This window comes from Carassius auratus, chromosome 12, assembly GCF_003368295.1.
Source record: "Carassius auratus strain Wakin chromosome 12, ASM336829v1, whole genome shotgun sequence".
Taxonomy (NCBI): domain Eukaryota; kingdom Metazoa; phylum Chordata; class Actinopteri; order Cypriniformes; family Cyprinidae; genus Carassius; species Carassius auratus.
Genome location: NC_039254.1, coordinates 14,943,729 through 14,968,543, shown reverse-complemented (window position 1 = coordinate 14,968,543; position 24,815 = coordinate 14,943,729). Strand labels below are relative to the sequence as shown.

Genomic DNA, 24,815 nt, shown 5'->3' with positions numbered 1-24,815 from the left:
CTTGCACAGTACGCTGAAGCCGTGCGCTTATGGAAACACAGATTTGGGCCGTTTCCTAGCCCTCCACCCACAATCCTGTTCGCTGGATGTGACACACGAGCTGTGAGGTAAGCCTCCGTGCTCTGGCGCGATGGATCAAACTTCTGGCCCTCAGCGGGTGTTTGTGCCTCACACAGATAGAAGAGAATCTGTTTGCGACAGGGATCATTTGGAATTACTCTGCCAATTTGTAATATTGCCAGGCTTTTCCTGCGCCTCATGATAGATGACTTGACAATGCTCTTGCTCACTGTCTGTCTGCCTGATTTCCGCTGAACGTAATAATGAAGTGCTCTGGTTGGCTGGACTGATTTTTGACCTTTCTACTGAGCATTTTTCCCAAAACAAAAGGCGAGGGATTTTCCCAAGCCTGGATCTCAGGGTGTGTGTGTGTGTGTGTGAGGTCGGGAAATTATTTATAAGTTCTCGTTAACTCAAATCGAGAGAACTGTTTTGAATGTGATAGTACATTTCCTTTCGTTGGACGCCGTTGTATCCCTTCAAAGGAGCAAAATGCACATCTTTGATGAGTTAACAGCGCTTTGGGTCTCTAGAGACTCAATTCATCTTACAGAAACCGTGCTGTAAACATTTCCATTGTGAAATGTTCTACAGTTTGAAGAATGGCTTGCTTTCTTGCCTTGATCCTAAGCGAAGTTCTTTGAAATGGGGTGTTGGTCAGTGTGAGCGTATTAGATGATGATTGATTTAAAAAAGCAAGTAGTCAAAGTTAAAAACGGAACTCTGTGCCACTGAATATTAAATCCTCTGAGCTCATTTTCCTTTGGGATTTGTAACATTTGTCATAAAAGCATGTTTAAGTGAACGAGTCACTCGCTCATACTGAAGCAAGCTGGTTACATATCGATGGTCATAATATATGTTGAACGTTCTGTTTTTTTATAATAAAACGGGCTGGTTTCTATTATGCTAATGAATAATGCTTCACTCAGCCATGCAAGTGACAGATATCTAGCCATTCAGCCATGTGCTTTTTGATCATGGATACCATCAATGAAAATAACGGCCTTGTCCTGTCCAAGTTTCTAAGTGACTGATTTGATTGTGGGCAATTAACAGCGTAGGTTTGCTTTGATCGTTTGTCTAGAAGTTTAAGCATCTTGGAACCTCAGCGATGCATCGCTGCAGAGGTTTGGACGATGTGCAAAACAGCACTGGTTCAAGATTCAGTGGCTCATTCAATCTCTTCTTCAGTCTTCATAGAACTGCAGCTAAAAACTCTGAGAGCCCCGAGTGCATTTTTGATGTATGCTTGTGTTTACAATCATAATCCTAAACCAGTTATGCTTATTAACCTTAGCACTTTAAATCGTGTTACTTTTATCAGGTAAAGGACCCAAACTGTAAATTTGGAAGTTGCTTATTTCTGATAATTTACCTATTTTTAATGACATCCATCATTTTAAAAGATACAGTGCAAGTCCCAAAAAACAAAAAAAGTAGCAAATCAATTTTCCAGTTATAAAATAGGAGATTTTAATAAAATAAATAGGATAGATATACCTTTCCAGTAACATGTTACAATGGCAGTACATTAATAATCATGTACCGTACTAATCCCTAAATTAAATATTAGTTTAATATGAGTGAATGATGAGTTAAGGCATGCATTAATCAATAACGAACCTTAACGAGTCATATGAATTCATGTGTGAAAACTTACCCCGAAGTGTTAATTAATACATTAACTAACAAACAAACATGTAGTCAAGGTATTTATCATTCACACATGGATTCTTATGACTCATTTTATAAATAAGGCTAGATTAGAACATGCCTATTGTGTGAAAGTAATTTATAATAAATAAATAAAAAATGGGACTGAACAATTTTGATCCATTTTTTTTTACAACAATTGTGTACTTGCTTAGCAATTCAGTGATTTACATGCATGTCAGTATTCTGTTAATCAGAATTATTAATCAGAATTTGGCAATATTCTAATTAGTATTAAGCCATGTAAATTCCACAGTCTGATTCCCTGAATTTGTAAAAAGAAAAATTCTTATTCCCTAAATTCTGATTCCGATTCAAATTAACAACTGTCCGTCCTATTCCATTTGTTGTGTGAGGGCTAAAAGTGTTTGAGTCCTTATTGTTCAATAATTTTTAAAAAGTAGTTCTATTGTGAAAAACTATATTAACAAAAGTAACATTTTGCTTCAAAACATTATATTCAGAATATGGCTGCATCCTGATTATAGGTGTGCATGTAAATATAATCAGTCTATAACAATTAAGATCTGATTTGAGTCTGATTTGAAAAAGTAAAGTAAATATCACCCTTGGAACAGATGACTTTAGACTCCTGTTAAATTATAATGAGAGTATTCACGAGTCCAGAACAGAGTGAAGCTGTACTGCAAGACTCAAACAGTCACACAAAGCTGTATAAACATGCGGTGTCAGCTTTGTTGGTTATAACAGGATGGGGGCGTTCTAGTTTTTGTCTTGTTTTGGTCGCTTTCTCTGTATAATTCATTAAAACTAGCAATAGTTTGTTTTTCATTCTGCTCAGAGGGCCAGCATGACGTTGAGTGGTTAGTCACTGTTGATTTGAGAGCTTTAAGCAAATCGTACGGTTTCTTTGCGGAGCAGTAGATGTGCTTTTGTTTTCAGTGAGCACGAATAGAGCACCCTGGTTTGTTTTTCAACTCCCCCGATGCTTTCTGTTTATGGAAGGGAATCTTCAAAGATAGCAATTTTTTGAGGAGATCAAGAAAAAGAGGGTGATATTATACAGTTCCGGCCTCCGCTGTAGAAACAGGTTGAGGCTTTTCCTTCCATTCCATATGATTATGTAAAAAAAAACACCTGAGGTTTGTTTCTTACCCTGCAAGTCAAATGTCTCTGATGCTAAGGTGAGTTTGTATTACATGTCTCTCTCACTTGTGTAAGTTCACGGTCCTTACGTACCCAAACTTTGATAAAAACAGGAACATTATCACCCCGACCCACTGGACCAAACACACTTCAGAGCCTCAGCTGTGTCAATAGAAGGTCCCTCGTATTTTATAATGACACTCAAAGCTGTGACTTTTTTTTTGAACTAAGGCCCAAATTTGAATCTGGTCCTGTAAGGCCCAGAATTCCTTGCCGAACACCTGTGGGACTGCACAGCAGGAACGGGGCAGGAAACAGGAGGCAAACACAGTCTTGCATCATTTTGTCCATTCTCACAGTGGAGCGCAGCAGGAGTGTGCTCGCACCAAAAACATAGAGTAATCACATGGTTTAATATATAACACAAAGTCCTTAGTAGTCTGGCACATGGTGTACACACAAGCTTATTTGCTGCTCATTAATAATTTATAAGGTAGTTGTTAAGTTGAGGGTACTAGGTAGGATTATGGATGTCATGCATTATATGTACCCTATAAGCACTAATAAACAGCCAATATTTTAGTAATAGACTTGCTAATAAGCAACTACTTATTAGTGTGAATTGGACCCTATACTAAAGTGTTACCGAAGTTATCTTAGGCTCTTTGTACTTTTGTCGTCACCAGAATATTCACATCCTATTTGATAAATTCATAGAATAATATGACATTTAATCTGGCTCTAAAAACACAATATCCTTGAAATGTCTCTGGGCAACCAGAGCTGAGTATTAATTCTGGACTTGTTAAATGAATAGTCCATTTAATTTGTAAGAACATTAGAGCTGTTAAAGATTTGTCCAGTAACATGGAACATTTGGCTGAGTAAGTTTTTTGGAGCTGTGTGTGGTCTCTTGAAATCATCTTTTAAACGGGCACAGCTTTGCCAAAAACAGCATTCACAGAAGCATTTAAGCGTGTCATTGTCAGATAGCAGGATGCCAGCCCGAGTTCTCTTAGTGAGTCTGTCTAAAACAGAGCAAACAGAATTCTTCAAAGTCATAATTGATAAAGAACCATAAAAGAGGAATATGAGACCAACATTGGGACCACGAGCATTCAACACACTGTTCCAAAACATTACATACTGCCTTGATGTTAACTACCTTCGAAAGCAGCATCTGAAATGAAATCATATTTTGAACACTGTTCATAGGCAACAGATCCACATACAAGTTACTGCAAAATGATGTTATGTTGCTTCTTACACTTTTCACGGGACTTTTAAAATGGCCATTGAGTGGTGTTAAAAGTACAGCATTTTTTATCCAAACCAGATTAACGCAAATTAGGCATCGTTTTATTGCATTTGTTGTAATATGTCATGGCAGTTCGGAAATGAACATACCACCAACACTAAACCTTACCCTAAACCTAACCAATAGAATAAGCCAAAGTAAACAGGAGATAAAAAAAGCTTTTGTTGAAGCAACCATGCCATTTTAACTTGATGCTAGAGGATTTTGAACTTTCACTGTGACTTGTACATGTTCTGCTTCATAATGTAATGCTATACCGGGTGAACTATCGAGCAAGTTTACTATATTTGAAAAGCCATACATATGGAGTTGGTTATGTGATGAAAATCTCATAATGTATTAGTTTACAAATCATGTGCTCTGGTAATAGCATGTTGAAATAATAACATATTATTGTGAAAAGAACATATAAATTCATTAATCGGGTAAACTGCCCAAAGTTTTTAGGAAAAAAAACGAATATAATTTTTACTACTTCTAGTGTTCATTTCAGTTGGAAATTGCAGTGAATTGTATATATACGGTAGGTACGTTTTTGGGAAAAATATAGAGTAACATAGGCTATTTCCAATTATTTTTTGTAATAATGTGCGATATTGATTTTGAATTCTGCAAAAAGAAGGCATCTTAAAAGGCATAATAATGCAGTTTAGTGCCAAGCATTTAGACCAGCCTTCACATCTGGAGTGCTTGTGATGCCCACAGAGGGCTTACTGGGATTTGGAACAGAGCCAGAGGTGACATCTGCTAGTTACAGTCCTTGGAATTTCCTACTGCCCAGAAGTGATATCAGCTTATTTGCTTCTTACTTAGTTGAGATCGTTCAGAGTCAAGACTCTGTAGTTATCCAGACAGCAACAATCTGACAGCAAAGGGACTGTACTGGCCACTGCTGGTATCGCTAGATACAGCTGCACAATGACTTTTACAAGCACTTTACTGGCCCTCACATCCTGTTCAAACTCTCTCCCGATGGCTATGGACTTTTACTTTCTCCATTTGTAATGCTGAAAATATTCAGAGGGATATTTTCTGTTTTCCATTTATAGTCCCTTGGTTTCCACCAGAGATTTTTTGCCTATTTGCTTACTGCAATTAGGTGGTATTATTTTACTCTTACTGAACAACAAATCTGAAAGAGCGCAATGGATCATCACAGTTTCAACAGATCGCTTTTGGATAAAAGCATCTGCTAAATGACTAAATGTAAATGTGAATATATTACGTACAGTTTTATCTTGGGGATTGATGTTATATGTTATATACAAATGGTAACTTGTTGTTCATAAGTTCAATATTTTCAAATCCATTCATTAAAATTTTTATTATAATGTTTAGACCATATTGATGTACCTCAAACAAATTATTTAAAAAATTACAGTTTTGTCATTTACTCACCCTCATGAGATCCTAAGTGTTTATAACAGTCACACACCAAAAAATATTGTTTTAAAAAATAAATGAATCTGTAGGTCCATTCAATGCATGTGTAGTTGACCAATAGGACAGTTTTAAAGCAGTCGATACCCTTATGTGTCTTCTGAGGTGGTCTAGTTGGTTTGAAACTTCTTTTGATTTTACATGCATAACAAAAACCTAAAAATCTTTAACACTTTTCGTTTACTGTCTTACTGAACACAGGTGTTTCAGTCTGGTTAACCACATGGAATAAAGTTAGTTTGTCCAAATAAAATTCCCAAAGCATCATGTTGTAAAGGTTAAGGGATAAATATTTTGATTATGAATTACCTGTATATTCATGTTGTTTTCTTTTTCGTGTCATCTAAATCTCAAAGAAAGGTCAAAAACCCCTCCCCTGTTCAGTACTGTGAAAATGTAATCTTGACAGGAATGCACATTTCTTTTTCTTGGCTCTTCTCTGATGTTGTTAAGTTATTAGTGGTATGTCATTATTAATAACATATTAGGCAGACAAGCTCTTGACATATCATTCAGATGACCAACATCCCAATTTCTGATGTTGACCATTACTATGGAGAGGATGAGAAGACAAACAGCAGTCCTATACATGCAGCAACTTTATCACATTTTTTGATAGTTAAGATGAAGTTATACATATAGTCGATGTACCTTTTTTGCAAGTATTTAAAATGTTCACATATTGTGAATATTATAAACTGTCGGTCAGAAGATTGGAATAATTGAAAGAAGTATTTTCCTGCTCACCAAGGCTGCATTTGTTTAATCAAAAATACTGTTAAACAGTAATACAGTTAAATATTTTAGAAATTTAATGAGCTGTTTTTTTTATTATTATTTGAATGCATTTCTCCATAAATGTAATTCCTGTGTATTCTTGTGATAGTTAAGCAGAATTATTTCAGCTTTATTACGTCAGGGTCACATGATCCTTCAGAAATCATTCTAAAATGCTGATTTTGAGCTTAGTGCTCGGTTATAAAAAAAAATAATTTAATAAATAAATAAATAAACTTCACAAAAAATATTAGTGTATATGGAATTGCCGGAAAACCATGTAGAATATGGTCTTTTAAATATGTTCTTTCTTTTCTGTTCCACAGGTCATGGAGGAGACAGATACTCAGATTGCCTGGCCTTCCAAGCTAAAGATCGGTGCGAAGTCAAAGAAAGGTAAGACCTGTGGTGTCCCTCATCTGATCTGAAACATGCTCTGCTGAACATGTGTGTGTGTGTGTATATATATACTAGTTTCTTAGTTGTGGCATTTTTCTGTTACTCATTTACATGCACTCACTGGAATGAAAGCAATCCAGTTTGAGATTCTGAAAGTTCAGTTCATATGAAACTTTGCAACCCGATATTTGTTTATATGTGCATTACATATATTCTAAACAAGATGTCTATGCACGTGAAATGCCCAGAAAAAGCCACTGCAAAAATCTTACCATATCTTCAGTACATACTTGCCATTTTTGCCTTGATGATATACCTAAAAAGGAAATTAACATATCTGTCAGAAAAGCTTTTTAGCAAATATGACAAAACAATATGTTTACAAAACAAGATGAAATTTTTTTATGTTTTTCTTTTGCATTCTTGAACAAATTTGCATATAGGTAGAAACATTGTCAAAATGATCCCGTTTACATAAATCCACAAAAATGTCCAATATTACTGCATTATGCATGCCTGGCCAGTAGTTGGCGACGTCACTTTGTAAAGAAACACCACGTCTCTGGATGTATGTAACAAGTAAAAAGCAATTATGCATACATATGACGTCACCATTTTACCAAATTCATAATTTTCATAGTTTAAACGACAACAGTATCGTTTCCAAAAATGTGCATGTTGAAACCTGTTTTAAAAAATTTCAGGCACCCCAAAACATGGTGTGTCTCATGTAAATCACTTCTCACCCTCCTCAACTGACCAATAATCATCAACAATAAAAAGAGCTAGCTAGTTTAACTGATTGCCTTAAAAGTCTATAGATATCGCCTTAATCTATAACACATTCTCCGACAAGCAGAAGAGATGAGAGCTGTTTTCTGGGTTTGGTCAGATGATGTTCAACATAAACTAGGGCTGCGCGATTATGTCAAATATTCATCGCATTGGTTTCTTGTTTAAATTATAAAAAAGTAAAAATATAAATGTTATTACAGTGTTATTCTAAAATTAAAATTAAAACAATGGAAAAACCTTTGAGATAACATGTAGAAAGAAACGAAGAAAGGAAACGCAACTTAAGCACATAGACGTTGAACAATTAATTGCCACTTTGAATGATTACGTAATTGTGGCATCCATAATTGTAATCGTGATTAGAAATTTGATTATTTGTGCATCCTATTTTTCAGATGTGCTGGTAATATTTTCATATGTATCATACAGTACAAACTAATGCCAGCCAGCCCTAATGTGTGCAAATAACTTTTTAATCCAATTAAGAAAGTAGTAAAATCCTAGGGTTTACATGGTTACAATTTTCACATTAAACAGATTATTTATATAAATCAAAACTTCAATCAGTTCACATGAATAATCAGTCTGATTATAAATGAATTATTTGGTTGCATGTAAATGCACCCCTTGTACTGTTTAGCATTCAACACCCCTACTCTTGTTTCAGTGGAATTTGTCTTATCGAAGTGTTACATAAATAACATTTACAACAACATTTTAAATATCTTCACATAGTCATCCCTGACAGTATCTTGGCTTCAGGGTCAGATGAATCCTTCTAGTAGTATCTCAGCTTTGGTTACCCTGATTACGGTCATCTTTTGTCTAATCATTGTAAGAAGAGGACAATTTGCGTGTTAGATTATCAGTCCTGTTTTGACAATGTTTGTTTGGAATATTTTCATACTTACAGTTTATCACTGGATATTAATGAGTTTGCATTGGGCTGCTTCATTTGTTTTGGAATCATCTTAATCACTAGTATCATGTTCGAGTCCAGTCAGTTGTTCCGTTTTACCACTTTACATATTCAACTCTGGCACATAAGTCGACCTGAACTGCTGCTGTGGAAAAAGGCATGATTTTGCTACGTAAAAATGAATGTTGAAATGAATGATTAAATCATGTGGCTTTTTGAGAAGAGGTACACTATTGCTTTTCTAAGCATTCCGACTTAGAATATTTGACTCTTTTGACTTGGAAAAGTAAGCAACCACCCATAACAACATGCATTGCAAGCAAATGGCTAAAATGCACCCTGTTGGATGTTAACACATTTAGCAGATGTTTTCAAGATGTTTATGGCTTATAATGTATGTGCATTTGTGCTTTTTTAGTAAACTGACTACTTACATTACAATTTTTTTTTAAAGAAAGTAATATTTTATTCAGCAAAGATTAATTAAATTGATCAGGTGTAACACTAAAGACATTTATAATCTTAAAAAAGATTTGTTTCAAATAAATGCTGGTCTTTTCTATTCGTCAAAGGATCCTGAAAAAGATGCATCACAGTTTCCACAAAAATATTATGCAAATGTTTCTTAAGCGTCAGAGCAGCATATTAGAATGATTTCTGAAAGATGATGACACTGAAGACTGAAGTAATGATGCTGAAAATGAAGCATTGCATCACAGAAATACATGATTAACACATATAAAATAGAAATCAGTGTAATAATATTTGAGATTACATTAATGTTTTTACTGTCTTTTTGTCAAATAAATGCAGCCTTGATGAAAATTAAAATATGAAAGTTTTACCAACAAACATTTAGATAATAGAACACAAAGTATAAATACCAATAATACCATATTAGATTTATTTTGGACCTGCATACATATGTTTTGGCATATACCATGGTAATAATTTTCTGAAAGTAACTTTATTCTTGGAATACCCTGGTAAACCAAGAAGCAATTGCAGTACCATACTATGACCATCTGAAACAACACTGTACCATGGTAATTCCACAACACCTATGGGTACAATTCAATAATTTCCAAATGAATCACAGAGGTCACAGCAAACTACTGGCGAACTGTACTGAGTGTCCTTTGATACCGAAATATTTTCAAAGCCATAATGTTCATCAAACATTTGTTACGCAATCATACAAGTGTTTCATTTCTCTGTAAAGTTTTAAGAGCTTATGGCAACAGTAATAATATTGCGATCAAGAGGACGGAATGCAAACAATGACAACAACAGCTTGGCCATTCCAAACAAACACCAGATCAAGTTCATATGGGCTAACAATGTGTTTTCAGGGTCACGGCCCAAGTCAAAGGCCATTCGCATTCCTGTGTGTGGTTTATGTTGGCGTGCTGCCACGGGCATTGCCTGCGCTGACAAAAATGTTACATAATCATTTGCGGTTATCTGGTGACCGAATGCAGCAAACATCCAAGCTAATTAATGATGAAAAACACATGCACAGTTCTGACATGTGGACTGCACCAGGCCCGGCTTAGTCTTTGTGGCCTTCAGGGACCCGCTGTTTCCTGCGAGTCTGTCTGCAGCTTATTATGACCGTTAAGATGTGTTGATCCTGCGCAACACCTCTGGAAGAAAGCAGGCACCGTTCAGCTAGATAGTGCAGCATGCGATTAAGCCAACAGCCTTGACTTTGGGTCCGCCTCTTTTGTATGTATGTGATTGTTGAGAAGCAGAGATGTTTGTAGCTTAAGGGATTGAATGTTGTAGCCCTAAACCGATTAACTACATTCTGATAACTTTTAAAGGGGGGGTGAAATGCTATTTCATGCATACTGAGTTTTTTACACTGTTAAAGAGTTGGATTCCCATGCTAAACATGGACAAAGTTTCAAAAATTAAGTTGTACGTTTGAAGGAGTATTTTTGTTCCCAAAATACTACTTCCGGTTTGTCACAAGTTTCGGAAAGTTTTTTTCGAGTATGGCTCTGTGTGACGTTAGATGGAGCGGAATTTCCTTATATAGGTCCTATGGGCGCGTCTGCCGGAAGACCTCATGCTCCCGTATAGCAGAGCAGAGAGAGGCTGAGCACAGACAATCACTGATCAGAGCGAGAGCGTGGTGAAATGTCACAAAAGATGTGTGTTTTTGGTTGCCAGGGCAAGACAACCCTGCACAGATTACCAAAAGAGAAACAGCATTAAGGGACCAGTGGATGGAGTTTATTTTTACAGAGCATCAACGGAGTTTGTGTTTGTGTTTGTTCCCTGCATTTTGAAGATGCTTGTTTTACAAACAAGGCCCAGTTTGACAACGGATTTGCGTATCGTTTATTTCTTAAGGATGATGCAATCCCAACGAAAAAGGGTCACGATCGTGTGTTGGAACCGCAGGCGGTGAGTAAAACTGCTTAAAATATCTCTGCCTCCTTGTTAGTGCGTCCCCTCCCATGCCGAGACCCGGGTTCGAGCCCCGCTCGGAGCGAGTCGTTGCTGCTGCTGCTCTCGTTCAGTTTCAGCCTCGGGATCTGATTCTGGATCATAAATAAACGGCTGAATCTGACTGTAAGCCATGGTTTGTTTTGGATGATGGCTTTTTCCTCACGGTAATGTCACAGTTAGTTTCCACATGCTCTCAAAGTAAAAGCCTACTGGCGCTCGTGATTCTTTAGCTCCGCCCATATGTCATGCCTCCAGTCGGTCGTGTTTTTCCGGGAAAAATCGGTACAGACTATCTTTCTCTTATGAATATAATAAAACTAAAGACTTTTTAGAGTTATGAAGGATGCAGTACTACTCTATAGGTACTCAAGATTAACAGGAGATTGAGTGGAAACGAGCATTTCACCCCCCCTTTAACAAAAATAGATTATACAATTTCCTGTGAATTGGCCCATAATGTTATAATTTATGTGACTGAATAGATTAATATGTTGTCTAATACTTTTAAGGCCATTAGATTTACCGTGTTTGTGCATTACTTCAAACTGTTTTATAAATTACAAATTACACATTTTTTAAGTGTATGTACTGTACACTTAAATGTATGTATGTACTTTATGTAAGTGTATGTAGCTACTGAGCAAGTTTACTACATCAGAAAAGCCATATAGAGCTGGTTTTGTGATGCAAGCTTCAACATGTATTCATTTACAAATCATGCACTATGGTAAAATCGTTTGAGTTTAGTTTGCATTTTAACAGTCCACTGTTTTTCACTGTGAGCGTCATTACTGGAACCAGCATTTACCGATTTTATTTTTCTGCCAAAAAACTGAAGATTACTAATAATTAAATATTTTCATCTGTATGCTAGGCATGTCTCTTGGTGGCGGAAAGTGCTTAGTAATATCAAGACCTCAGCTGCTTAATAATGACAGATACTTTGCAGAAACATTTACAGGCTCCTAAAAGTCTCTGGAACCATGGATCATCTGGGATTGGACCAACACCCACAGTTATGTGCTATTATCCCTCTCCTCAATTGGCCAAAGAGCCATCACAACTAATGCAGTCATCATCGCCTTTGGATGGGCCATAACGGGAATGCTAGGAACTAGAAATGGCCTCGAGACTCTTTTGTGTGTTAAAAGTGGAAATGCAGCTTGCAGTATATTTATGTGGCTCCTGAGGACGCATTCCATTTCTGCAGAGTCTGAACCGACGTAGGGTATTTTCATCTTAGTCTCTGAAGTCTCTCGCTGTCTGTTTCACTCATTTGCCATCGTAAAGCTCAGGCTGATGCTCTGCAGACCTTCACAGAGCACTGTCACAAGAAAAGGTTGAGTTTGATTTACTCTGAAAGACTTTGCTTCTTTCAGAGTTTTCATTCGGTGTTTGCATGTTGACATTAAATCAAAATGATATCCACTTTGTTGTATCTTAGCGGCATGCAGTGAATGTCCTGTTCTAAAATTAGCAACATTTCATGTGTTGCTGGAACTTTTCAAGTTGGGATTCAGAATTGACCCTGTATTTATTTTGTTAATGCACGTTCATTGTCTTTTCGAATGAGTCATCTGTGCATGTTATTGTAAAAAGGAAAAAAAGCTAGTCTTTCTTATCTTTCTTGAAAAAAGAAAGCACTGCTAACTAAGCACTGCTATTTGTCAACCTTTTTGTCAAGAACCACTTTTCACAATGTAATTACCATGCAAACTTTTGGCCTGTTTTTTTATTTTTTATTTTTTTCAATCGCAAATACATCATATTACAAAAATAGCATGTATTGTGAATGCTGCTTTGTTGACATTTAAATAAAATCTAAATCACTGTAAATCGAAGAAGCATCAATTCAATTAAATGTCAGTCTTTTGACAGCTAAATTTTCTATTAAATGGTCTATGGATGGATGGATGGATGGATAGATAGATAGATCTAATACATGTATGCTGATTTGCTGCTTGAGAAACATTTTATATCATTATCAGTGTTAGAAAAGTTATGTTGCTTAATATTTTTGAGTTCATTTTTTTAATGAACAGAACGTTTTATAACATTATTTTCTTTGGTAAATAATTAAAAAAAAAAAAAATCTATATAACACCTTTTGAAAAAGCATTGCCCCAGTGACAGCTTTTGTACCTTTTCTTCTGAGAGTGTTGAGCGACCATTATCAGTTCAGCTATGCTTTAAAAACAGACTTTGAGTGTTTCGCTGCTCTCTCTGCCTGGGCCGTGCCATCTTCTCACACAAAGATGGAGAAACCTGGCTGACATTTCTGACTCACCCTCACTCCTAGCCCATCTTGGCCAGTCCAACTCAGAGCCCTGAATAAATCTCAGGCTGCTGTATGAAGAGATTTATAGGAGGACAGGAGAACAGAACTCCCACTGGCCTGCTCTTAAAGGGGGGCAGCAGCTGTAAAAACAGTCCGAAGCGCTCCGTTCTTCCAGTGCTTATCACCCGGTCCACCACACGGTTGAATCAGACCGGGCTCTCGTCTCCATGGAGAGCTGTTAGGCTGCTGGCGTGTGCGGCCCAGTATGCTCCCACAGTGGACCCAGAGGGGATTTAAGGTTCCCTCCTTTAAATGAACGTCTTTGGCTCTTTTGTCGGTAGATTTTGGATACAATAGACTCGCCCTCTTGATCCCAAGGAAATAAATTTCTTCCCAGAATGACTCTGTTACAGTGTGAGGAGCAAATGAGACATTACCATAACAACAGATATGAGGAACATTGGGATTTTATGGGTCCAACAGGATTTTATAGCTGATACAAAACAAGTTCTATAAAAAAAGGTCATAATCACAATCTCTACATAATCTTTACTTAATATCCTAATTATTTTTGGCTTAAGAGAAAAATCTATAATTTTGACCCATACAGTGTATTGTTGGCTATTGCTACAGACTACAGACAGGCTGCGTGACTTAAGACTGGTTTAGTGCTCCAGGGTCACATATTATTATATTTCATAATATTGCATTGCTATTCTTGCAAATTATACATTAAGCAATATATTTTGCATTGTGCTTTGTTTTTAAAATATTCAAATTAGGCATAATTATTTAATTTTTATTATTTTAGTGTATTATTATTTGGTCAACAGCAGATTTTTAAATAATTAGAAATGTATACTTTGAGACTATTAATAATGTAAAACAGTAAACCTTACATTATAACATAACATAACATAACATAACATAACATAATATCATATAATATAATGAAGTTCTATAAATAGTTCCTTAGTTGTATTTACTAATTTGACATGCAATAAACTAAAAAAGAAAAACATGAACAAATAAGATTTCATGCATTCGCATTTTTATTAACTTATTATGTATTTATTATACCCAAGGTTAACATTTATTTAATTTTTATTTTATTTATTAGTTTTTTATTTTTTAAAATTAAACATCAAACTACACATAAAACAATATACTTTGTATTGACTTCATTACAATAGTTTTTATTTTATTTCATTTTATTTTAATGATCTATTCGACACGACTACAGACTCTTTTGCCTGAAATAAGTTATAACTTATAAATTATAATTTGAAATGTTTGCTTCATAAGAATATAATAAATATCATATCATATCGTATAATTATATAATACACGATTACAAAAAAAAATATTTTTCATATTTTAAAAAGCAAAACTTAAACTTTGTTGTCTCTGTTTTATTTATATATATATATATATATATATATATATATATATATATATATATATATATATATATATATATATATATATATATATATATAGCCTATATGAGCAATAAATGCTAATGAAAGTGGCAAAAATTATTTTAAATCATTTAAATGTATAAATTATTATTATTATTATTATTATTATTAAGCTTTTTATTTGGTAGATGCAAAATACTGCAGAAAGCCAAGTTATTTAATCCTTTCAAAAATATGTGTGTGTTTGTTTGAGGTTGTAATGTTGCAGTGAGCACACAGCAGTGTTCTGCTACATAATGAGACATTCAAAGCTCACGTGTATGTTCTCTGGGACTTTCTTGCAACACAACAGCAATAAACATCCCGAATCACTTGGGAGGCCTCTTCGCTGTTTGGAGGAGCACAGGAAAGCCTGAGCCTCTCCATTAAGGTCTCAGTATTATCATCAAACTTTCTTTGGTTGCAGCCCTCACACAAGAAGATGTTATCACATCTCCATTGCTGCCACAACATCTGTCTGCTCATGATGGTGGAGCAATCCAAATTATGTAGTAGAAAAACAGAGCAGCTTCCTGCTTTTCCTTCATGCAAAAAGGCCTGTGTGACCTCAGAGCTCCATTAAAAAATTACTGTCGTTTGAAATGTTATTAATTGCTAGCCTCCATAATAAATTTCCCTCTTTCACGTGAACTATGCTGAATTGAGCCAGAGTGTGTGAGTGTATTTTGTTTTTGTTAGCTCACGAACATCTGTTCGGTCACACACAGCAGTAGAGGCGAATAGTTTTCGCACTGTTTGTTGTGCAAGATGTCGTGACACCAGATGTGCTATATCACGTGACATATGAAGCACATGAGAACACAAATTTAAAAGCTAAGGAATGGAGCAGATTTATATAACCTGTATGTTGTGGAATCTTAAAAACATGGATGCAAGGATATTATTTTTCTGTACTTGAAGCCTCTTGGAAAAATTGGTGAACATGGTAAGGATACTTTCCTCCTTAGACAGAGAAAGTCTTGAGGCTGCCACCTAGTGGTACAGCAATCCTAAAAACCATTAGTGAATTCCATTAGAATCGAGCATGTGGACACCCAACCCCATCATCACAGTATGGGTTCAAACTAAATTGAATCAAGTATAAATCCATATTAAATTACATTTGCCTTCCTGTAGTTTAACAGCATGATGCTAGCAACGCCAAGGTCATGGGTTCATTTCCTGTGGAATGCATGAACTTATGAAAATATGTATATATTTAATATAATGTAAGTCTTCAGATAAAATCATATGTCAAATGTTATTGTAATTGAATGCATTATTTGTAAATTATTGTGTACTTTACAAATTAATGCATTCATTTATTCATTTCATTTCATTGCATTTAATTTGTAAGGCATGTAATAATTGACCAATTATATAAATCACAATAAAAGTTAAAATAAAAATAAAAATATTTAGGATTAAAAATAGCTTTGCAGTATTTAAAACTTGTGCTGCAGGACTCAAACCAGTGTTTTTTTATTTTTATTTTAGTTTTTAGTTTTTTTTACTACATTTATGCAATTGGCAGACGCTTATCTTATAGAGGAATATAAGCAACTTGTCACAAAATATTTAGAGTATACAATACCATGTTTATTAAAAGGCTATGTTAGGAAACAATGCAAAGAAAAAAAGGATGTGTGTGTGTGTGTGTGCTCTTGTTTTTGTGACATCAGGACACAACTCTGTATAATGACATGGGTATGACACAGGTATTACAAGGAAAGGGTGACTTATGAGGACATAACCCATGTCCCCATTTTTCAAAACACTTATAAATCATACAGAATGAGTTTTTTTGAGAAAGTAAAAATGCACAAAGTTTCCTTTGAGGGTTAGGGTTAGGTGTAGGGTTGGTACAGTGCCATAGAATATACAGTTTGTACAGTACAAAAACCATTACGCCTATGGGATGGTAAAAACAACAAACATGTTTGTGCGTGCGTGTGACTTTGATATCAATGTATATTCCTCAAACTCACATGCTTCTCAGGATGCACATTCTCCTGTATGTCTTTTAGTTCTAACTGCTATTGCTGTCTTTTACTACTGCTGCTTTCACTCACAGTGGCAGCACTGCAACAGTTTGCGGGTCTCTCAGCACATGACACAATCCACTGTGGGCATTTCCAAGCAGCCCATAAAACGCTGCGGCCTCCAAAACAGCATGCTCCATTTAGCTCATGCCACCCCCTGTGTGGATAAACATCTCTCTGAAGAGACATTTCCCTATTAAACCCAGCTTCTCCACTAACTTGAAAAATTATAAGAACAAATCAAAGGATCCTAAACCAATCATCAAACAATCATGCTTTCTATAGCCATTAGCAGTCAAACCCATTCTTTCCACGTGATTCAGCATGATGAATCATGAGTGTAATGCACTGATTTTGGTGTATCCAGCTTGTTGGTTGTTTATTTTCTCTCCTTTTTCACATTCCCCTGCTGTGTTGGAAATGACTGATTTAGTCTCTCAAAGAAATGTATTTCAACAGATGTGTTTCTCCCCCCACAATTGTGAGTGCACCAGTTATCAAAGCCAGCTGTGGATGGACGTGTGTCAGCAAAGCATCTTTAGATGGAGCTATATTTAAACACTAGTCAAAGGGTGTGAGGAAACCATGCGGAAGAAGATGTGCTTTACTACTCTGCTAGTGGTTAATGTAGTTACACTATTACAGTCTTTCTTCACTGATATCCTTAGCATTCTGGCCACACACAATATTACATTTACATTTATCCAACGCTTTTATCCATTTATCCAATGCTTTTATCCAAAGCATGTCAGAGGTCACACGCCCCTGTAGCAACTAGGGGTTAGGTGTCTTGCCCAGGGACACATTGGTGTCTCACAGTGGATTCGAACCCGGGTCTCTCACATCAAAGGCATGTGACTTATCCACTGCGCAAACACCACCCCATAATATAGCTGTGTGTGTGTGTGTGTGTGTGTGTGTGTGTGTGTGTGTGTGTGTGTGTGTGTGTGTGTGTGTGTGTGTGTGTGTGTGTGTGTGTGTGTGTGTGTGTGTGTGTGTGTGTGTGTGTGTTACAAATTCTTAAGATTTCTGTACCACCATTCATAAATGAATAGCTCAACCCACCAAAAATATTATTATTATTGCAGTGAATGGGTGCCGTCAGAATGAGAGTCCAAACAGCTATGAAAAACATAATAATCCACAAGTGATCTACACCACTCCAGTCCATCAGTTAACATCTCGTGAAAAGAATAGTTGCATGTTTGAAAGAAATAAATCCATCATTAAGGCATTTTAACTTTAGACTATTGCTTCTAGCCAAAATGCCACTCCATAATCCATAACAATGCTTTCCTCGCACTGAAACTATGGTGTTAAATTGCTAGAGTGTTTTGCTACAAAAACAATAAAGGTATGCCTCATTTTTAACTAATAGATAATAGCAAGTGGGATTTCAATATTTCGTTTTTAATTTCAGAAATCTAGTCACCTTAGTTTAAATATTGTAACTTGGTTGAACTTTTCACTTTAATAGTGTCATAAACTGTGAAAAACATCTAGTTAAAGCCTAGATTTTTCCATGAAAATCTCAGGAATCCCAAACAATTTGTCTGTGCTTTTCACAAACCCACCCTCTCTCATGTGTATAACAATAAATGCACCAACGGCATAAAGATTTATGGTTATGGTTATTTTTGCTTTGCATGCACAAACTTGAAAGTTTGGTGCATTGTGGCAGCCTTGAACACCATCCACACCAGCATTGTTTCGCTCTAGATGCAATAGACATATTACATTTCAACGTTTTCACCACTCTTGTAAATCCTACCCTTAAGGGGATGCCTCTCAAAACTGGTGAGGTGGACAATAATTGCCAGCGTGGAAGCTGAGCGAACCTAATCATTGGGTGTAATCCTACATCTGTTAAACTACACTCAGTTGGCGCGTTTGCATGGGACAAACCCCTTTGTATGCGATTATATTCTTGTTTTCCCCCTAACACCACAGTATAAACTGTAAAACCTCTATTGAGCACTTGAGTTTCACCACAGAAAATGTTCACATTACATGCAATTTTAACTAAGGCCAGTCTTACTGTAGTGGCTATAAACGCTTGGTATGTTTCCTGCTTCATGGAATGTTGCTGGAGCCGGGCTGGAGTGATTTCCTCCCGCAGTGTCCGTCCAGTCAGGCCGAATGGGTGTTTGCAGCATTCTGTGGTGGAGAGATTCGCTTCTGCGTGGGACAGTGATTTAGCCTGGCTTTTCCACTCATTCCCTCTGGCATTGAAAGCTCTCATCACAAGCTTCCTTTAAGCACCGGAACAGCAGCTATAGCATGGAAAGCCAGACGTGTTTCGCTAGACCTGGAGCCTTGTGCTTGTCTTCCTCCTTCGCGGAAAGAGAATTACATGGCTCGGCGTGTCTTGTGGCTTGCTTTGGATTCTAAACTAGTTACTAAAACATGTGTGGGGTCATGAAATGAACTGTGATGAAATGTAAAATTTGTTTTATTTTTTATTCCCATGTTACTAGTTTTACTTACATTTTTTTACATTTGAATAAATGTAAGAAATAATCAAAAAGCCCATCTTCTCCACTTAGTTCATGAAACTTTAACAATGTATTAATTTATGAAGCTATTAAAAATAATGTTGAAATCCTGTGTGTTCTGCGTATTTAATTACCGTATTTTCCGGACTATAAGTCGCACTTTTTTTTCATAGTTTGGCTGGTCCTGCGACTTATAGTCAGGTGCGACTTATTTATCGAAATTAATTTGACATGAACCAAGAGAAATTAACTAAGAGACATGAACCAAGAGAAAACATTACCGATTACAGCCACGAGAGGGCGCTCTATGCTGCTCAGTGCTCCTGTAGTCAACCACTGAGCAGCATAGAGCGCCCTCTTGTGGCTGTAGACGGTAATGTTTTCTCTTGGTTCTTGGTTCTAAATAAATGCGACTTATATATGTTTTTTTCCTCATCATGACGTATTTTTGGACTGATGCGACTTATACTCAGGTGCGACTTATAGTCCGAAAAATACGGTAATCTTTTAAAAATGCAATCAAATAAAAATGGAACAATTCCTTACATTTTTTTACAAACAAGGTGGGTCTAAGTGGGCGTTTGTCGGGTGGAAAAGTTTTAAAGTGGACCAGACATTGCCGTTACCAGAAGTCTTTCTGTGGGACACTAAGCAGAGGTCTACTTCATTTTGGCATGAAGGTTGGGAAAGTGGATTAGTTTAGGGGAATTTGGGGGGTTTTTGCAGCACAATGAGACAGATGTTTATGGTGCGGAAGTCAGTGACAGAATGAGCAAGTGCTGGAATGATATAAATATTGTCTGGATTTATTTAACCGTGAAGCACTGTATAGGCAGTTTTCTGCCAGCCCTACTTGAACCCAACATTATTCATGTGAGATAGGACTTACCACATAATTTATATGAGTAAATGGCCATATCGTTGATGAAGGTTTATGATGAATATAATAACTGCCTGACTGCCTATGCAGAACTGACTTACTACTTGAAGGTATTTTGGGTGACGTTGTTTTTTTTTTTATTTAATACTGTTTAGAGGTTTGAGGTTGGTAACATTTTCTAAATGTTTTGAAAGAAGTCTCTTATGCTCACCAAAAAAAAAAAAAGCAAAAACAGTAATAATGTGAGAATTTATTACAATTTGAAATAACTGTTTTCTATTTAAATATATGAAAATTTCATTAGTTTCTGTGATGCAACGCTGCATTTTCAGCGTCATTACTCTGATCTTCAGTGTCACATGATCCTTCAGAAATAATCATTTTAATATGCTGATTTGCTGCTTAGTTAGCTGTTTGTTTAACTAATTATTTTTCGAAAATGCTTTAAATAGGCAAATAAACTTTATGACATGCCTTATGCATTATATATTTTTTCTCTTTCAGATCCACATATCAAAGTTAGTGGTAAGAGAGACAATGTGAAGGAGGCCAAGGAGAAGATCATGTCTGTCCTGGACACAAAGGTGAGCATGTCAAGTCAGATTGGGGGACTCTTATTTGATATGTCATTGTGCATTTCAAAAAATGTCTCATTCATCATCCCTGCCATTCTTGGTTGCTGTAGTAGCTGGATGCGTTTGGTTTTACAACTATGTGGAGCTTGACATCAGCAGCTTTATAAGGAATGAGCCATGGCTTAAATCGTATTAGCAAAAGGAAGAAGACACATTATAGAATTGGCTGACCGAAGCCATTGGTGGATCAGGGGCATCTGACATCTGTGACTTCTTCTCTAATAAAACATTTCAGACTATATTCATTCTTCTGGTAATTTATGATGCAGAACATCCACCAAAGCCAACTGAAGAGTTTGTTGTAGTTTCCCTCAAACGTTTGACGTGAAATGGGAAATGGTGTGTATTGACATCTCTCGGTAGACTTGATGTAATGAAAATCTGACTTGGCTCTAGCTCACAGATCTAATTCAATCTGTCACAACTTTAATAAAGCTGCTCAGAGGAGCAGGATCTGTTTCCTGTATTTAAAACTGAAGCATTGCACCTTCAGAACTGAGGTGAATATGGAACCGCAGTTAACACAATCCAACACAAATTGTTTCCTCAGAGCAATCGCGTGACTCTAAAGATGGACGTCTCACACACCGAGCATTCACATGTCATCGGCAAAGGGGGAAACAATATCAAGAAGGTGATGGAGGACACGGGCTGTCACATCCACTTCCCCGACTCCAACCGCAACAACCAGGCTGAGAAGAGCAACCAGGTGGGATTCTGACTTACCCAGCCTACTCAGAAAAAAATACAAGAAAAAGCTGAAGTTTGTGCATTAACAAAAATGACATTTTTAGGGCTGGTAATGTATTTAGTATTGCAGTGTTATTTTTTTATAGCAATTAAGCACAAGTTTTAATTTACATAATGTATGTTTAAATTTTATTTTCATGTAATTGTTATTATGCTAAGTATACTGAAATACAGTATTTTTCATTATTATCATAAGATAATTGCATAAATATCACCACAGTAATGAGAATGAGGGTATGTTTAATTGTCACACAGATGTTCGTCAGTTTCACTTTCTTTAATAAAATTAAATAAATCGGTTGGTGATAAAAAAAAATCTCATTCGATTTAAAACAGTACAACAAAACAGTCTGTTTTAGTGTATTGTAAATTGTGACGTATTCCTCTGATGGCAAAGCTGAATTTTCACCATTATTAATTTAGCATTTAGTGTCACACGGTCCTTTAGAAATCATTTTAAAATGTTCAATTGAAGGATTTATTTCCTTAAAAAATCTGTTGAATGGAAGAATATATGCAAACATAATATTATTATAATCATAATAATGTCATTTATACGTATAAATGTGTTTGTACGCTTGTTATTTTAGGTCGAAGTATGACCTGGGCATGTTTCTTGAGATATTCCCCAAAAAGAGTATAATTTCCATTTCAGGACCTGGAGCTGTTTTGATTTCTAAAATGAGTTTATGTATCACTGAGCTTCTGATTGTATGCATATTGCCTGCAGCCTAAGGGAGGATAAGGACTGAGCCATAATTGGACGCGAGACATGTTTCCAGACTTGATGAAGTGGGGAATGTGGAAATTGAGCAATGACATGGCCCTCCCTCAGTGTGGGCTCGTGTGTTGGGTTCAGAGTGGCTGGTACTTGCTGACAGGTGAATGAGAGCCAGCCAGGGCAGAATGAAGAAACCTCACCTCCTAGTGGTGCTCGTATGATAACGCTTGGCAGACGAGTATTTTTCATTCTTAAGGGATTAGTTCACGCAACCCCCCCCCCCCCCCAAAAAACCCAAGAAAATCATTTACTCCGCCTCATGTCATTCCAAAATGCACGGAACTTCTATTCTGTTGAAAACAATTAAAATATAATTTCTAACTTGTTCTCTGTGAATATACATCTGACTTTCTTGTTTCTTCTCTGCAGGTGTCTATAGCCGGCCAGCCAGGAGGAGTGGAGGCCGCCAGAGCCAGAATTCGGGTAAATAAACATTCATACTATGATTCCAAATGTCTGTGTTGTTCTGCGATAAAGTCAGGAAGTAAAAGAAGGAGGCTGTTATTCATCTTGAGGAAGTTGACAGGTACAGGGGGTGTTAACATAAATGATTTTTTGGATGAGATAGACACATTCCTCAGCATCCCAGCGGACACCCCGGCAACACAACAAGCAGCATTCATCTTTCTCTGGATGTTTCTTGTTGAGAACATGGTGCTTGAATCAGAAGCGCTGCCCTCTATTGGTGTATTTTATAAGCATTATAGCCACTTCTATCCAATTCAATGGCATAAAAACCTTCCTTTCACAAAGCTTTACAGGCAAAAGCCTTTTAATAGGATAGAACATGAGGAATTAGAAGGCTGTAGGAAGGTCTTGAGTTTTACTTTAATAACGGCTTGATGCGGAACACATGGTGCCAATTGAAGCTGGTTTGAAACTGCGGCTCGAGTGATATCTTGACTGTTTGGCCGGGTGTCGCCTGTGCTCTCTTTCTCCGTCCAGACTCTCTCCTCGGATTTCACCAGCGCCAGGGCTCCGCGCACGTGCTTCCTCCTCAGAGAGAACCAAGAAAAACAAGCCCGAGCATTCGAGCACAGCCAAAAAGCCATAAAGACCGAGCCCCAATTAACTCGAGGACGTTCTACACCAGAAACTATCATAAGCATTCTCTATTGTTTCACGAAGCAATTTGTATTAAATGAGTACCTTTTGAAAAACCAGGCTGCTCCATTTTTCATGTCCAAAACATATAAAGTTCTGCGGGTGAGGGAAGGATGTTAGTGGGGCAGCCTCACGTTTTCTCTTCCTCATTCGCATGACCAGAATTCTTCTTTTGACCACCTAATCATCTCCACTTCTTCCTTTTTTCTCTCTTCAAAAGAGATTTCCAGCCACAGTCGTTTCGATGCTTTATTGTGCCGTTACACCCATGTGAATGGTATAGCACGAGCATAAGTCTCACACTTAACCTCAAGTCAAGTTTCAGGCCAACTGAGATTGTTGCGGTAACGTTAGAATGCAAATTAACATATTTCTATGAAACCTGAGAGGTTTCTGTCCCTCCAATACAAATCCAGGTAACCAAAAGTTAAAAGGTTATAAGGGAGGCGTAAATCAAATATGATGACGAATAAATGATGACAGGATTTTTATTTTTGGATCTATTTAATGTTCTGTTGTACAAAGGTCAATGATGCATAACTGCGTCCACAATTAAGAAAAGGAAACATTTCAACCTCTTTTTTTATTATTATTTTAATTTAATTTGTGATGGTTTTGAGAAAATGTTCTACCGTTTTCAAGAAAAGCTTCAATGTATAAATGAATCGAAAAATGTTGTTGCGTAACAATAAAGTAAAAAGTAAGAGCTTATTTCAGTGTACACATTTTAATCATTATTTAAAAATAATAATACATTTATTCTTTTTTGTTTATTCAATTATTTTTATGTATAACATAAAATAATTAATTAATAAAAATGAATACATTTCGGGCAGTTGCACCACCACATTATATTTTACAACTTGAACTAACCTTGCCTTGTCATAAAAAGGTCAAATAATCTCAAATTAGTAAAAAAAAATATATAATAAAATATTATTCCAAACTTAAAGATATGAAACATTTTCTTCTGCTGAACACAAACAAAGTATTATTTTGAAGAACAGTAACCATTGACTTCCATAGGATGGAGGGAAAGAAAAAAATACTGTTGACGTGAATGGCTTTTGTCAAATTTTTGGAACATAAGGTTAAGTAAACGATTACAGAGTTTTCCTTTAAGGAAGATTTGTGATATCAGGACACTATGTTATGGTCCTACTGTAAAACACTATCAAAATGTATATTAATTCAAAATAGTATGAACATCATCATAGTAAGGCTGTATTCAAACATTGAACATCATGCCATTGACCCACAAGCAAAATGTTTGTATTGCATGTTTGTGTTTGAGACCCTGCGTGTTTGACCATATCCCAACACTTGATGCTTGAGCGATTAGCCCGTTTAAAGACTAGCCTTGCTTTCTTGGAGGGACCTAGTTCATTTTGATGGAATG

General features: G+C 36.3%; 1 protein-coding gene across 1 annotated transcript in view; it reads left to right on the top strand.

Annotated features, from left to right (window-relative positions):
* Positions 1–24,815, top strand: part of LOC113111939 (protein bicaudal C homolog 1-like) — a 61,642-nt gene that overhangs the window by 16,001 nt on the left and 20,826 nt on the right. The window contains exons 3-6 of the mRNA XM_026277208.1: positions 6,745–6,814; positions 20,651–20,730; positions 21,332–21,490; positions 22,682–22,735. Of these exons, the coding sequence (XP_026132993.1) occupies positions 6,745–6,814; positions 20,651–20,730; positions 21,332–21,490; positions 22,682–22,735 (363 nt within the window). The remainder of the gene's footprint in view (positions 1–6,744; positions 6,815–20,650; positions 20,731–21,331; positions 21,491–22,681; positions 22,736–24,815) is intronic.